The sequence below is a fragment of the Rhipicephalus microplus genome, chromosome 5, assembly GCF_043290135.1.
Source record: "Rhipicephalus microplus isolate Deutch F79 chromosome 5, USDA_Rmic, whole genome shotgun sequence".
In the NCBI taxonomy this organism is placed as follows: Eukaryota; Metazoa; Arthropoda; class Arachnida; order Ixodida; family Ixodidae; genus Rhipicephalus; species Rhipicephalus microplus.
Genome location: NC_134704.1, coordinates 157,505,445 through 157,522,053, shown reverse-complemented (window position 1 = coordinate 157,522,053; position 16,609 = coordinate 157,505,445). Strand labels below are relative to the sequence as shown.

Sequence of the window (16,609 nt, the reverse complement as noted above, 5' to 3'; positions counted from 1 at the left end):
TACGTTGGCTCCCTGTTGAGAACTTCAATGTGTGGCAAGAATTACCAAGTGAACTGTGCAAACTAAAACAGTTGCTTTTGCTTTTCTTCTATTTTTTTCGACAAAGAAGCAATCTTATTTGTGTACTGGCGTATGCATTTTCTTTTATGATTATTTTTTTTTTCATTAATGAGAATGTTTATGACTGTCGGGACGACCGGGTGTACACGGAACCCATTGACTGTTGTTTTCTTACCTTTTTTTTTCTTCCCCATCGGTAATATCTTTGCTTGTTGGTTGTTAGAGAGGGGGTCTCGTTCCCCGTCTTCGAGGAACTATTTCGTGTGTGTGCGTCAGAGTGGTTTCCGAGTACGTTTTGTGTCCACAAGAGAGAGAGAGAGTGTGAGTGTGTGTGTGTGTGTGTGTGTGTGTGTGTGTGTGTGTGTGTGTGTGTGTGTGTGTGTGTGTGTGTGTGTGTGTGTGTGTGTGTGTGTGTGTGTGTGTGTGTGTGTGTGTGTGTGTGTGTGTGTGTGTGTGTGTGTGTGTGCGTGTGTGCGCGCGCCCACCTCGAACTTGTGGAGCAAAACTGAAAGTTGGGCTAGTTGGTGATACATTATGGGCAGAAACAGCGGACAAACTCACGGGACGAAGAGAAGAGACACAAACAAGCGCTGCTCTCAACTGAAGAATTTATTGAAATATACAAGTTATCTGAACACTTAAGATAAAAACACACAGAACATGCGCAGAGGGGCCAGTGAAGGATTGTGTCGACGTCATTAACAATTTTGTGCTACGGGTAACTGCGCTGGCACGGCATATTCCATTCAAAAAGACATGCTACTGATTAAGATTTCTTCTTTTTTATGTAAAGATATTGATGTATGAATGACACAAGACTCCCCTTCTTTTTTAATGAAGAATGCTTCCACTAGTTCTCTTGTGATCTGATCGCTATGTTTGAAGAACACTGTCGTTTCATTGAACAAGGGCCTGCATCCACACGTGTCGCAGTGCGAAGGTAAGTTCGCGTACGTGCTGGTCTTGAAGGTTCCAGAGTGTTATTTAATCGTACATAGAGACAACACCCGATATAAACCCTTCCGCATGTTAAGGGAATTCTGTACACCACCCCTAGTGCACAGAGTAGTGAGGCATCCCTGTGTTTAACACCGCAGTTCTGCGTGGAACCGAGGCTCAGCGCCGTTGAAAAGGTAGCCCTAGCAAGGACTGTTTCTAAGCATGTTACGGAGAATGAGAGGACAAGGTGTGTGTCTGAATGTGCAGATGTCATTATGCGCAGTAAAAAAAACAAAAGCATGCCGTTACTATCTCTTGTTGAGTCTTTGAAAAAAAAATGTTGAAGTTGATGACTGCGGATAAGGAAGGGTTTTTTGTACTGTTGACTGACGGACAGTTCTCTGAAAAAGCTTCAGTTGCTTTGATGAAAAACTTCCAGGTAGTGAAAGATGCGACGAAAAAAGTTACGGAAAGGGCGAAAAACCTCTTGCAGGAAATGAACCTAGAAAGCTTGTCTGGAAGTGTAGCGAAAGCTCAGAGGTTACAACTTGAACCTTTCTTTTCGATAAAGACGCATAATAAGGAGCAGCCTTTTGGCACCATCGTTTCCGAAAGAGGCACATGGCAATTGATCGTTTCAACTTTTTTGCCGAAGCAACTGGAAAAACTATAAGTGCAGGATCCATTCATTATAAAGAACTCGCAAGTAATCGTTGAAGAATTGCGGTGTGCTAAGTTTGATGGATGCACGGCATTCAGTGTAGACATAGTGGATCTATATTATTCCCTTCCACAGCGGGAGCTAATGAAATGTGTGAAAGAATGCATTACGAAGGACAACGACGAGCAACATTTCCAAAACGAATGCGGTTTGAAAGTGGAAACCTTTCTAGAGCTATTAATGTTCTATTTGCAATCGACCTTCATCCTTTGGGAAGGGAAAACAATGGTTCAAAAAGCGGGGGTCTGTATTGGGTCTAAGGTGGTCCCAGTTCTCAGCGACATCTTTCTCGGGAAAATTGATTCCAGACTAGAAAAGAACTTGGAGGGGAAGGTGGTTCATGTCGCCCGTTACGTAAATGATCACTCAATAACAGTGCCCAAAAATGAGGAGCACAAGAGTGTTTAAAAGGTTTTGCAGATCTTTCAAGAAACAGGGATGGGGCTGAAATTCACTAGCGAAATGCCTTCACAGCATGCCTTATAGTTCCTAGACATAAAGATGGCTTTTGTCAACCACCACCTTTGTTGGGCGTATAACCCAAGATCTATGAAACCTTTGCCTAATTACAAGTCTGGTCATTCAAAATTAGTGAAGAAGGGCATCGCTACGTTGAGCTCTGGGCTGCGATTTTGAAGTCGTGTTGGCACCAGGCGGAACAAAGCTTCTACAAACAGGTGTGTCGCCTTCAGGTAGCCGGCTTCCCGACGTCCGTTATCACTTCTGTTTGCCAAGGTCTGATACGTCAGATCAAGAAGGGTGAAAGAAGTGTTGAAAAACAAGAGAGGTCAAAGAAATGTGCCACCATGCCCTAAAAGCATAGATTAGCCCATGGACTAAAAAATGTGGCATCGCGATACAATGTACAGGTTCTATTCTCAGCAAAAACCAAACTAGGAAAATTGTGCCCAATGAAGAACAAAAAGCTTGATAAAAAGAGCTCTAGCCAAAATAAATACGGTGTTAAACACAGGGACGCCTCACTACTCTGTACACTAGGGGTGGTGTACGGAATTCCCTTAACATGCGGAAGGGTTTATATTGGGCAAACAGGGCGTTGTCTCTATGTACGATTAAAAGAACACTCCGGAACCTTCAAGACCAGCCCGTACGCGAATTCACCTTCGCACTGCCACACATGTGGATGCAGGCCCTTGTTCAATGAAACGACAGTGCTCTTCAAACATAGCGATCAGATCACAAGTGAACTAATGGAAGCATTTTTCATCAAAAAAGAAGGGGAGTCATGTGTCAGCCAAACATCAATATCTTTACATGGAAAATAAGAAATCTTAATCAGTAGCATGTTTGTTTGAATGGAATATGCCCCGCCTGCGCAGTTACCCGTAGCACAAAATTGTTGACGTCGACACGATCCTTCGCCGGCCCCTCTGCGCATGTTCTGTGCGTTTTTATCTTATGTGTTCAGATAACTTGTATATTTCAATAAATTCTTCAGTTGAGAGCAGCGCTTGTTTGTGTCTCTTCTCTTCGTCCCGTGAGTTTGTGCTCTGTTTCTGCCCATAATCGAACTTGTGGCCAAAGGAGTTCAAAAAGCGTGAAAAATGGAGACTGAAATGCCAGGAGAGCGGGCGACAACACAGATTGCGAAAAGCAAGCGAACAGAGCGGTTGTGAGTGCGGCACTATGTTGAGTGATTGTGCATGTGCGTTTAGTCTTGTGTTTTTGAATAATGCAAGTTCTAATTAAGTCTTTCTCATAATTAACTATAATCATCCTTTTTTTCCAGTGTGTCGTGTGTGTATTACATTTAGTGCCCTAAATTGCATATAATGTCTAGGTTGTGAATATGGCTGGCCATCATCTAGCTTAGCGTTAAGTGCATACACTAACAACAAGCACATGAAAGTGATTTTTTTGCACACCTGAATGAGAATCTTTGGCTGCAAAACGCATCGCACAACCGCAGTTTGGCTTACTACTTCACAATGCTGCCGAATTATTGCACTTACCGGGAACACATTTACTGGTACATATTAACACATACCATTAAAGGGTTATTTTTGGCTTTTGTGACGGCAAACGTAGGAGTTGCCTTCTTTTCTTCACTGCGTCTCCTTCTTTTGGGCACTTGTTGGTTCACACTGCAGGCTCTTAAAAATTTGCATTAACCAATTCGGCCATATTGCCAGTCTTCTTAAAAACACCAGCGGGGCCCTGGTTTTCTCTTCCGGTACAACCTAATCTTGGCACAAGCTGCTTGATGTCACATTCAAAACTATGGCCATAAATTTTAGCGTGACAAGCTTGTATGTTCACCAAACTTCACTGCCCATATGATCCTCACTTCTTGCAATAGGTGACTATTACAACGCTTACCTGGGACATTCCTTTGGTGCCTTGAATAGCAACTTTCTTTCCTAATGTTTTTTGTTGTTTGTTTTAATCATAGAAGTACAGTTTTACAGCATTTACAAATTCCACAAGCGAGCATTCAAGGTGTCACATGCTCAGCCACAACATGCCAAATTTTTGAATCATGCATATTTCTGCCACTTGCTCTGAGCCATGAGTAATACGAGAGTGCCACATACACTGGTCAGTGGAAGCAAGCAGGGCAGCATCCAGTGGAGCGTTGTGTGTCAGCAGCTGAGCCTCAGGAAACTGCCCCTGCAGTCGCTGGCTGAAGGCACCTACCTTCTCATAGGCTAGGCCTCGGTACACAAACACCTTGTTCTGAAAGCAAAATCATGTTGTTTGCCCTCACCAGCACAATCTGTAGCAGTAACAGCATTGCAATGGGCAAAGTGACAAAGCCTGTTTTATGAAAGTGAGCGATTGATGTTACTGAGGGTACATTAGTACCAGAGTTACACAATCTCTTTAGGAAAGCTGTCCACTTGCAAAAAGGTGCTTCAACCGGTGAGATAAGACCCTTTCCTATACGGTATGCTATCTTGCACACCACTTCTTCACTTCTTTTTCAAAGATGTCAAAGTGATAGGCTTTTGTTCATTCAAAGAAATTGAGGTGACCATCATCAGCACCTTAAGTCCACTGTAAGACGAAAGTGTATCTCAATAATCTCAGTTTACTTTTCTTGCTTAAGTTGATTCAATTTTATGTTTACATGTTTTTTCCTTTCATCACTACACCCAACACTCCCATACCTGCGTACCCACCGAGTCACTCTATTACTGACCACCAGTCATCTCTGGTACATATAATACATGTGTGCGAGTTTACAGCAAATTGTTCTAAAATGCTTCTTATAAAACGAGTGCAGGTAAACTCATGAGTTCTCATGCAACGAGTTGCTTCCTACAAATGTTACATGTGATTTCCCCTCAGAACCGTGCCTGGTTTTGTGAACAAGATGACTGGCCCTTGCACCAGCCTTTTGGAATATCATATCTACACTCCTATACAGTGTTTCCGGATGCTGGTATACAACATAGACTGCACTGTTGGCCTAGCGATTGCATGCTGCTGTTAACGGTTAACAAATCTGAATACAGTTGAACCTGCTTATAACGAAACTCCATAAAACAAAGTCCTCGATATAATGAAGTTATTCTATTCCCCGCCCTTGCTCTATAAAAGCACATGTATTTGCGACCTTAATGTAACAAAGTAACAGTGGGAGACAACCTTGACATGACGATTTTTCCCCACGGACAATCTAGGAATTTCGCTCCGCATTTTGTTACGAGCATGCATCTTCCGCGGCTGCCCTGCTGCTGACAAAGCGCGAAGCGGCGCGGCGCACACGAGCGCACCAGGCGAGAGCAAGCACTCATTATTGCGTGCGGGTGAGCGCGAGGCGAGCGGGCTGGCCTGCACCCCACGAGCTGGCATTGCTGCCGTTCTCGCCGCCGCAAGCGCATGCGCAAGGTGCTTTCTCTTGCCCACTCAAAACAAAAATAAAAAAGAAAGAGAGAAAACTACCTTTGCACATTGTCAGTTCCACGCTTTAGTTAGCGTCCCATATGTGGAGCCGCGCTGCATATGGAGGGTGCTTTACCGAATAGTTTTCCGCGGTATCCGTGTCTGTGTTCATGTCGTTCGCTCTTCGTTTTCGACGCCGTGTGCTTGTGCATAGTTTCACTGCGTGTGCATGGTGTGGCCCCTGACGACGTCCAGCTTTGCTTTTTTTTCATTACCATAGCATTTATGCGAAGAGTCCCAGCTGGTTTATTGCCACCGCCGTCGTCATTCACCGTTGTGCACGCATGAAATATGAAAACTCAAGGAAAAAAAAAAAGACGCCTGTGCTCGGCACCCAGCTCATCACGATGCGCCGATACCTGCTTATCTCCCACGCCTACTTTGCACGCAAATAGAGGGGAGAGGGGAGGTAGATACCTGTGCGCCCGCTTATCCTTCGGCGGAGAAAATCGTGCCTCCGACTTTGACGGGAACAATTACGTTTAGTTGCCGGGAGCACAAGGTTACTTTGCTCGCTGGACAGGTGCTGTTCGCGAAAAGAGTGCACTTTTTAAACATGGCAAAGTAACAGCTAGGGCACTTGTTAGTTCACATTCATATCAGTACCTGTGATTACATTTCGTGCCTCGTTTTTGTTTAAACAGCGCCTTAAGTGTCTAGTAGTAAACGTTGTTAGCTTGCTCTCGTCCTGTGAGTTGTTTTCGTGTGCATTGCACGTTTCGATCTGCTTGCCGTTCTTAGCATTACATTCAAAATTGTTGCTATTGCAGCCATTAATTGCTTCGCCCTTGCAGCGGAACTGTCACTTTTCGTAAGTTCGGACAACCGTGTCGTCCTCACTGAGGGGACGTGAGATGACATTAATTGCTTCGCCCTAGCAGCGAAACTGTGAATTTTTGTAATTTCGGACAATCGTGTTGTCCTCACTGAGGGGATGTCAGATGAGGTGTTGATGGAAACTCTCCGAGAACACGGTGATGACGGTTCCTCCGATGTCGACTGGTCACGCGCTTCCCTCTTGCACAGCGAGTTCGCAGGCTGATAGCTTTCGCAATTAGTTGATTAGTTCTGGCAACATGAGGGCACTTGAATGCAGTGAGATGAACGCAATAGCAAGATATTGTAATGGTATATGAAGTAAGGCTGCAGCCAAACTCTTTTGGATCGGATATCGCGGAACTCCTACAAAATGCTCGTGTGAGCAAATACGGCCTCTCCATGGAGAAGTGCTCTTTTCACACAGTCACTTTGCGTTGAAACCGCACTGATACTCACAGAGAGAGCAAGTGTGCCAGCGATCGCTACCGCCCTTAAAATCCAAGTTCATTATTATTACTCAACTGACTCCCCTCGCCCTCCCCGTGTTGTTTTATGCTCGTTCAAGACGGGTGGTTTACTGTTTGAGCATTCGACAGCAGTTCCAACACGTCGAGTCATCTTATGTACTTTCCAGGTGATAGGAATAGGCCGACTGATTTGATCTCTGCTTCAGCAGCGCTCGCGCGCTTTTACCCGCTCGAGAAAGTTACGATGCCCGGGGGAATCTTATCAATTTGGACTTGTTACGAAACATCGCGGCGACGGAAAAACCCCACCAAGTGTATCTAGGTATAATTGCTATCACAATTATAACACAGTTTTTTTACTATAAAATAAGTGTTTTGGGTTAGCTATAAAATAATTGTTTTGGGTTAGCTTTCCTTCAGTAACCCTCATGTTCAATTTGCGCATTTATTTTCCGAACTTTCGTACCTAATTCGCATATAACAAAATTCTTTTCATAATGAATTTTTCTGAGACTTCATCAATTTCATTATATCCAAGTTTAACTGTGCTGCAACTTGTTCAATTATTCACAATATAGCTGAACCCCTTTATAAGTTACATTTACTGGGGAGCAATTCATGTCTTTTATATGAGGTGTCTCTTACAAGCCCGTTACCATGTATGAGTTCTCTCATAAGCCCCTATTTCAATGTAGGTACCCTGGCGTCTCTTATACTCGTTTGTCTCTTACATCAGTGTCTCTTAAACATAGGTTCGACTGCAACAGAAGCAGCTTTTTTATGCTTGGTAAAAGCCACCACCTGCCATTTTTTCAAGCAGAATACTTACTCGCAAGAAAGAGGGAAAGCCAAGGCCAAAGAATCCAACACGAAAGTACTCAGGCTCCGGCCTCAGTTCCTTCAGAATGTGCTCAAGAAACTGGGCGTGCGTCCTCTGCACAAAGGGTACTTCTGCAACCCTCTGTCATTTCATCAATTCTGCATGTACATGCCACACACATGCCTATGCTCACAGGTGCTACAAGTCATCTCAATGGAAAACAACACTGCATGATTTGCAAATTATGAGACATGTGATCACTGATCGAAACAAAGGAGTGGAAATGCTTCAAGTAAGCCCAAGTGAACATCATAAAAGAAAGCAGGCAGCTAAACTGCAAGGCCTTGATAAAAATATAGTACATACAATGGCCCCATTCTATGACAGTATAAATATAAATTTTACTTTGGTAGCTTTGCTGTTCATTTAAAGTCGAAGCTCTGTATGGAAGTCATAAAGCAGTAAAAGGTAAGTCAAACCATTCAGCTTAATGAAACTGTTTGCATCTTATTGACTTGATTGATGCCTGTCATGGGCATTACAATTTAATACAACACACAGTTCATTTCCTATTACTCCACATACACACTTCACTTAAAGAATAAAAATAACCCCCTTATTAGCTAACAACTGTGTCATTAAGTGTTTACATAATACAAACAATTTGCATGTATTAAAAATAGGATCTTTTCTAGTAATATTTTACTTATTTCCTTGTAAGCAGCTTTCAGATTCCCCTTATTTAAGGACAGCACGTTAAGGGAGTCACAAGAATTGGCACACTCAGTATGATACAAGACACAAGGAGTTGAAAGCTTTGTTATTATTATTTACCATCAATTTAATGGTACCTCCTGGTAACTATGCGAGTATATACACTAAAACCTTGACCTAACAAATCAGGATATAATGAAATATCGGTTATAACGAAGAATATGAACAACAGTCTTGCAATAGATATAGTATTGGTAATAGACCTTTATAATGAATTTTAAGACATAACAAACTTATTTTTCTGCAAGATGACACTTCGTTAAAACGAAGCTTGAGTATACACGGATTTAATATTGCTCACTCAGAAATTCTCCCATGGTATCCAGAATGGCATCTAAATATCTTTGCTTTAATATAAAGATGTCCCTCAAGTGTGTGGTGACAGCAAAAAGCCAGACACCCTGATGAGAAAGAGCCATGTGCTACCGAGATGTCAGCTCACCAGGATGGTGCTCAGCTTCTCGTAGTCGAACAGCACGCCCTCGTAGACATTGGCAAGCTCCTTGCACAGTGGCAGGCCCTCCTCCCAGCACTGCATCAACACCACGGTTACATCATTGCATGTACATATCCCACATGAAAAGCAAATATTTCCATCATACTCATTACGGAAGAACAAACGGTCTCAATTTTGTATAAGAACCCTTGTCTAGTAGTCTTCTATAGTGAACATTGAAATACTTTCCAATAGCATAAATTGTATGCCTTGCATATACCAATGTAGTGCTCATGCTAAACCTGAACAGAATATACAATAAGAAACTATAATACCATTGTTACTCACATAGTAATGACAACCTGTTCATAATGCCATAGAAACACATTACTCATTTTTGCTCCACTTCATGATAACACTCCAAACTTATACTGTCAGGGCTGAGCAGTGACAATGTCATACAAGGTCTGTTAGAAAAGTACCCAACCTTATTATTTATTAATTTTTTTGCGAATACCTGATGGATTTGAAACAAGCGCGTTTGCATCAGCCGACCTTGAACCTTCGTGCGCATGCGTGAATTTTTTCTCACCTGCCAATGGTGTCAGTCACTGGGACGCAGCATATGAGTGAGGTCGTGCGCAGCGCTCTAGTCGGTTTTTCATTGCAAAAAAAAATGACAGAGCGACTGAAGCAGCTCTACTGCATCGAATTTTGCCAGAAACCGGGCGACAGCCAAGTGGAAACCATTCAGAAGATTAGGACGGCTTTTGGTGACAACGCTGTGAGCCGCACACAGATTAAGGAGTAGTACAACCGGTTTAAAGACGGCCGCACATCTGTGGAGAGCGAGCCACACTCTGGTCGGCCATCAACATGCCGAAATGACCAGATCAATGCTGAAGTGAACGCTGTGGTGATGCGGGACCATCGTGTGACTATCTGAGAAATTGCGGAAAAGGTGGGCATGAGCACTTTCTCTGCACATTCCCTTGTGACCGAAGATTTGGCCATAAAGAGAGCTGCGGCGAAATTCTTGCCAGAACTGCTCATGGTGGAGCGAAGAAACTTCTTGTTGAAGTCTCACAGAACATGCTGGTTTTCACAAGCAGTGGCCCTAACTTTATGAGCACTATTATCACTGGTGACGAGTCTTGGATGTACGTGTAAAACCCGGAAACCAAATCCCAGTCGTCACACTGGAAGCATTCCATGTCACCAAGGCCAAAGAAGGTCCACCAAGTGCGCAGCAATGTTAAAGTGATGCTGAGGGCCTTTTTTGACTCCGGCAGTGTGGTACACTCCGAGTGCGCATCACAAGGTCAAGCAATCACTGAAGAGTAGTACAGGAATGTCTTCTGTCACCTACATGATACCATGTGGCGCAAGAGACACGAGTTGTGGTCAGCAGAAAACTGGCACATCCATCCCGACAATGCTCCTGCACATTTCTCACACTTGGTTAAGACATCTTTTGCGAAAAGTCAGGCTCCTGTAGTTCAACAGGCTCCTTACTCTTCTGATGGCCCCCTGCGACTTCTGGCTGTTTCCCAAACTCAAGAGGACATTGAAAAGAGAAGAATTTTAGACAAGAGAGGACATTACGGCTGCAACAACAGCTGAGCTAAACTCCGAGGCCTTCTCAGAATGCTTCTAACAATGGCAGCACGATTGGGAGAAGTGTGTGGAGTTCTAAGGGGACTACTTTGAGGGCGATTAGATTTCCAACGCTCAAATTATGCTAGCTTTTTTTTTCTTCCAGCAAAGGTCAGATACTTTTCTAACAGACCTCAGATGTTCACCATTCTGCAAAGCAGCTATCGTGCCTCGTGCTCAGATCTGGCTTTGTGTCGTCTTGGCAACAATGCGTCGTCTTGGCATGCTACTGAGTATGCACACCAGCAAGGGGTAACGTAGTTGCTGTGCACTGCCCTGAATCGTTTCTCGAATAGCGACACTGGATGCACCGTGTCTCAAACAAGGCATGGTCAGCAAGAATCCATGGCCACATCGTAAACTGCAGGAATGAGTGCTAGTGCATTGGCCTTGCTGTCATAAGTAAAATTACATTCATGCACCATTTTCACAGCCACACGTAGTGCACAACTAGGCGACTGACTTAAGAGTGCTTTGCTGCCATTAAATTGTTGACATGGTGAATGAATGCACGATGCTTTCAGCGTTTTTGGCCGTGCAGATGTCTGGTTACAATAAGCACCTCTTCCTCTCTATCACGTATGTTTCCGCAATAGTTACACTGTTCCCGCTGTTCACAGTTCCAACTTTGAATGGTTTAATAAAAGGAGCATCAACCCACCACTGTCTACAATGAATATATTATCTAACAACGAAGTTGTGCTTCAGCAAAGTTTTTCAAACTACCTATAATCAAATATCAATAATTCGAACTCGAAGGGGCCAGAAAATTTGTCCGCATTAAAAGAAGTTCGAATTAATGAAAGCTAAATAAACGGAGGGCTCTCCATGCAGTGGCGCATGTGCATTGAGCTAACACATGAAGGGAAAGTTTTAGAAGACTTACCCCCATATTCACAAACGCTCCTTCACTCAAGAGCTCTCCTCGACTTGAAAAAGCCGATGGGAGCGCCGTCTCTTGGCAAACCAAGTTACTGCATATCGGCAATATTCTGCAGCGATTCTTGCGAAGCGCAGCGGCAATTTCAGTCGAGCAACGACGCAGTGCTCAACCCAGTCAAGTGAAGGATGGAATTCGAGTCGAGGAGCGTTTATGAATACGGGGGTTACATTTATTCACAAATCACAGGACATTAATTGAAGTTATTATGTGAAGTAATCGGTGATGCACGTCTGCACACGCTTGCCTTGCAGCGAGTCAATCAATTTCCCACGCAGCTTGCAAAGCATTTCTACTTCGGCTTCAGCAACTTCCTGGCAAGAGAAGTTGCACGCGAAAATGTCCAGTGCCGACACTTTCTAAAGACGATGATAACGACTGCTGCGTAGCAAAGCCTCCCGCTCTCTGCTGCGCAGCTGCAGTATGGCCAGCTCGTGACGAGAAATGAGGAGCGTCTCCATGCAGAGAGAATTTCAGAAAAAAAACCAACACTCCCCGGCAGCTTTATTTTTTTCCTTCTGCTCATTTCCCGGGCGTGGTTGAAAGGAGAAGAGTTACAATGCAGGGAAGTGAAAGGGGGAGGCGTGGCACCGGTGCGTGGGAGACCATCCCCTCCCTCAAGGCGCAGAGCCATGCTCCTGCAAGGGGCAAGGGCTGCAGAAGATAGTGCCTTTTTCCTTTCCTTCAACCACACAATCATTCGACCCAGGGACAGCTCTCTTTTTTTTTCATCTTTTTTAGTGCGCGGCATTGGAAGAAGGAGGGTCTTTATGTGCCAGGGACGGAAAAGGGAGAAGCGTGACATGGGCGCATCGCAGATCGGCATTTGAGAGAGAGCAAACATTTCACAGCAGCCTTTTTTTTCCTTTTCATTTCCTTTGTGGGTAGCGTTGAGGTGTCGCAGGTGCCGCGGCAGAATTGGGCGGGGTGCTAAGAGCAGTTTCAGAGTACGGTACGTTCGAATTAACCGTCGGAAGTGGTTGGGCGTTTGAATTACAGGGCGTTTTTGCCCATTGGAATACACATAGTTTTGATGAGACCTTATCGTGAGTTCGAATTAACCAGAAGTTCGAATTAAGCATGTTCGAAATAATGAGATTTGACTGTATATGTGAGCCTTCCTACTGGTAGCATTGGTGCACCCGTCACTGTAGCAACACACATTTGGATAAAACGTACTGGCGGGCTAGATGGTAAGACATTACAGCTTATGGCAGCACACATCAGGTTACACAAAGGACACGCACATAAAGGGACGACACAAGTGGTTTTGTGTGCATGTTCTTTGAGTAACCTGGTATGCGCTGCCTGAAGTCCCTAGATTTTTCTTTTTTAGTACCAACAACTGCCTCCTCCCTCTGTCACATGCAACCGGCGTCTGCAGCCATTTTCTTCCTCACTTGGAAAATTTACACAGCCACGTATGTCCAAGTACATTAGCCATGCATCTTTCAACAAACGCACGTGCTTTTCTCCTTTGGTCAGTGCCTCGTGGTCAGTGAGCGGGGTACTCGTTTCCCCAAGTGCTGGCAAAGCGTGAGGAAGAGCATGGCTGCCAAAGACGAGGGTTAGCCAATCAGATTTGTCAATGGTGCTTCAATGGTTGTTGGTACTTAAGAAAGACCAGAAAAAAATCTAGGAACTTTAGCGCTTCCATGAGCTGCAACACATTTGGAGGTATACATGCATCATTAATTTCGTCAGACAGACCTTTTTTTTTTTAATTAAATGTAAATAAAGAGAGGTTGGTGCCAATACGTGGCGCCGGCTACTCCTCTTCTCTTGTACAAAAGTTGACATCACACATTTTGTAGCAAACACAAGGCTATACATATGTACATAGCACAACACTTCCACAATGAGCTCACGTTTTTCAACACTGAGTGCCCACACCACACAGAAATGTGTCCACACTACATAGAAATGTGTCGTCACCACACTGAGTGTAAAAACACAAGTAATCACGTCAATTCAAGTGTTCACACAAAACAAGAAAGTTCAATAAAATGTCTTTGGTGATCTTGTTACTTAAATACTGAACTGTTTTCAAAAAGGTTTTCCCAAAAATATCGTAGTCAAGCACAAAAATACTGTTTTGAAACATACCGGTTAACAGTGATGTATATTTGTTTTTTGTTAAGGTTTTTCGAGCTATTTCTGATTCCTCCATAAAGTGAACGACTGCACATGCTGAAGTGGCTTGTAGCTTTCCTTTTGGCCATAGACCCAAGATTTTTGCAATTGATGGAGGTTGCTTATTCAAAGAATTGAGTTTTTAAAAAAGTTTTTTTCGAGGTACGCCATGATTTTTACAATGCAGAAGAATGTGCTGCACGTCTTTTTAAGCTTCTCCACATGAGCAGGTAGGACTGCCAGCTTTCCTTATTTTATACAGGAAGGCCTTCGTGTAGGCTATATCAAGTCGAAGCCTACTGATGACTGTTTCTACCGATCGGCTAACCTTTAGCGGAATATTAAATTCTATACCGGGATCAATGTTACACAACAGAGAGTTTTGCCCACCATTTTCGAACCAGGTTTCCTTAGACAGTTGACAGCTCAGCTTATTTATTAGACACTGTGCATCGCTCATCAATAAAGGTAGCAGTGATATATCATTTTCTTGATGTGCTGCATGTGCAATGTGATCAGCTATGTCGTTTCCTCTGATTCCTCAGTGGCTTGGCAACCACTAGAACATTATGATGTGGTTTAAATCTTTGGAAATAGCGTACGTCCTCTGTATTTCATATGCGAGCTCACTAGCTTTGATGCCCAAGCTGATTCCTTTTAAAGAAACTAATGAGCACTGTGAGTCACTGATAACTACCCATCGAAGTGGACCTGGCTGTAAACGTATGAAGCGTAAAGCACAGAGTATTGCATAGAGTTCTGCCGTTATCGATGTTGTGAAATGGCTGAGTTTAAAAGCTTTTCTCACTTGGTATGCAGGTAAAAAAATGCCCACGTAGAGCTTCGATTCAGACATGATCCCTCGGTGTACACATGAATATAGTCTTCATTATTGGCATAGAAATGTGTTAAAGTTAATTGCTTTATTACAATTATGGGCATATCATTCTTACAATTTAATCTTGGAATCGAAGTTCTAATATCTGGGGTAGAGAGTCGCCATGGTCGGTGGGATGCACATGGAGGCCAGTATTCGTGCGTAAGCAGTAAACTCTTGAATTCTGCTATATTTTTATGTATTCTTGTAGCTGATCTCTCCTGAATAGCTCGGTATTGGGGATGGTTAGCACGCTGAGTTTTCAACCGAAGATAATGCCAGCAGGTTTCCGTAAATCTCATAGCATGGAAAGTCGGTTGATGAGACTCCGCAATTAGTAAAGCACTGGCCGACGCTCGCAGTACACCAAGACATATACAAGGGCTTCTGGCCAACAATCGAAAAATCGAAAAATCTTTGAATTCTCTCCTCTAAGTTACGTGATATCCCAAGTAAAACCGGGGTAGAGTAAGCTATTCTTTGTTCAATGATTGCTGAATGCACACGCAATAAAGAAGAACATTAACTACCCCATCTCACTCCAGTCAGTCGACGTAATATATTGATTAGGAAGTTGACTTTGTCCTCTAATAATTTTATCTATGGAGCCCAAGACAGACGTCTGTCTAAAATACCCCCAAAAATTTGTGCTGTCGCACAAGTTGTAAGCGCTGAGAGTCTATCTGAAGTTTGAATTTCTTAAGGCATTCTTTTGTGAATCGAAGTACAGATGTTTTCTCACGAGAAAGAAACATGCCTCTGCTCTTAAAAAAGTCATTGATTATTGTCAGCCCATCTTGAAGTTTTTGCTGAACTGCTTGATGCTCGTGTCTGATGCCCAAATGCACAGATAATCTGCATATATGGAATATTTCAAACTAGTAAGTAAGATGTGGAATATTTCAGCCATAATGCAATGGGCTTAGTATTAGTACGCTACCCTGTGGAACTCCTTTACTAACTTCATGCCCTTTACTTTTACCATCAGCTGTGTCAATGAAGATTTTCCTGTCTCTTAAGAATTCTGCAATCCATCTTAGTGTTCTGCGAACTATTCGCAACTGAATTAAACTGTGTAGTACATGAGCGTGGCTGGTGTGTCAAATGCTCGCATTATATCTAGAAATACTGCAACGACGATTCTTCCACAGCTCCTCTCATGATCTACATAAGTTGCAATGTCTAGAATGGCATGCATGGTGCAGCGGCGTTTACGAAAGCCTGCCATATTTTTTGGAAGCACGTTCGTACATTCCACCCACCACTGAAGTCTAGCGTCTATCATCTTATCCATAAGTTTACAAAGACAGCTAGTCAGGCTGACAGGACGGAAAGAATCTATGGATAAATGCATTTTTCTGGGTTTGAGAATTTGGACCACTCTTGCAACTTTCCAGGAGGATGGAAGGCACTCTATTGTCCATGCATCATTAAGCATCTTCAACAAAGTATATGTGGCCACAGGACCCAGGTTTTTTAATGCTGCTAATGTTATCCCATCAGGACCAGCTGCTGTCCTCTGTAAGCCCACTGCAAGTGCGTTATTTAATTCTTGCAATGAAAACAAATGATCTAGGTCATCATGATGTCTATCGAGAGAAAAAGTAATCAATGCTTTAATATTCCCAACAGATTTAATGTATTCAGGCGTGTGCCCGGCTGCACTTGGTCGTGTAATATGCTGACAAAAGTCGTCCGCAGCAGTCGTTTCCGGTACATCCTTCACTAAAGCTAAGGCTCTAAATGGTTGTTGATGTGTTACTGTCCCACTTAAAGAGCGTAGAACATTCCATAATTTTGACTCGGGTGTAAGTGGCGTTAGCTAAGTGCAGAATCCCCGGCAGTGCTTTGTATCTAGTCTATCCAGTTGTCTCATGAGGTCATGCGTTTTTTGACAGTCGCGGTAATCTTCAAGCAGACCCGTGTGTCTGTATTTTCTTTCAGCTCTGTGGCAAATGGCCCTAAGTCTTTCGTATTCAGCGTCTACTTCAGCGCAACCTTCAAGAATTTCAACGAACTTAGAACACTGATTTAATTTGTATTCTATGAGTGATACTA

The 16,609-nt window shown here is 43.3% G+C and overlaps 1 protein-coding gene and 1 pseudogene across 3 annotated transcripts in view; one reads left to right on the top strand and one right to left on the bottom strand.

Annotated features, from left to right (window-relative positions):
* Positions 1 to 16,609, bottom strand: part of spg (dedicator of cytokinesis spg) — a 212,128-nt gene that overhangs the window by 55,428 nt on the left and 140,091 nt on the right. For all 3 annotated transcript variants that reach the window (XM_075896109.1, XM_075896111.1, XM_075896110.1), the window contains exons 26-28: positions 8,952 to 9,041; positions 7,745 to 7,849; positions 4,276 to 4,417 (exon numbers count right to left, since the gene is read on the bottom strand). In XM_075896109.1, coding sequence (XP_075752224.1) covers positions 4,276 to 4,417; positions 7,745 to 7,849; positions 8,952 to 9,041 — 337 coding nt within the window. The remainder of the gene's footprint in view (positions 1 to 4,275; positions 4,418 to 7,744; positions 7,850 to 8,951; positions 9,042 to 16,609) is intronic.
* Positions 9,397 to 11,502, top strand: LOC142817421 (protein GVQW3-like; annotated as a pseudogene).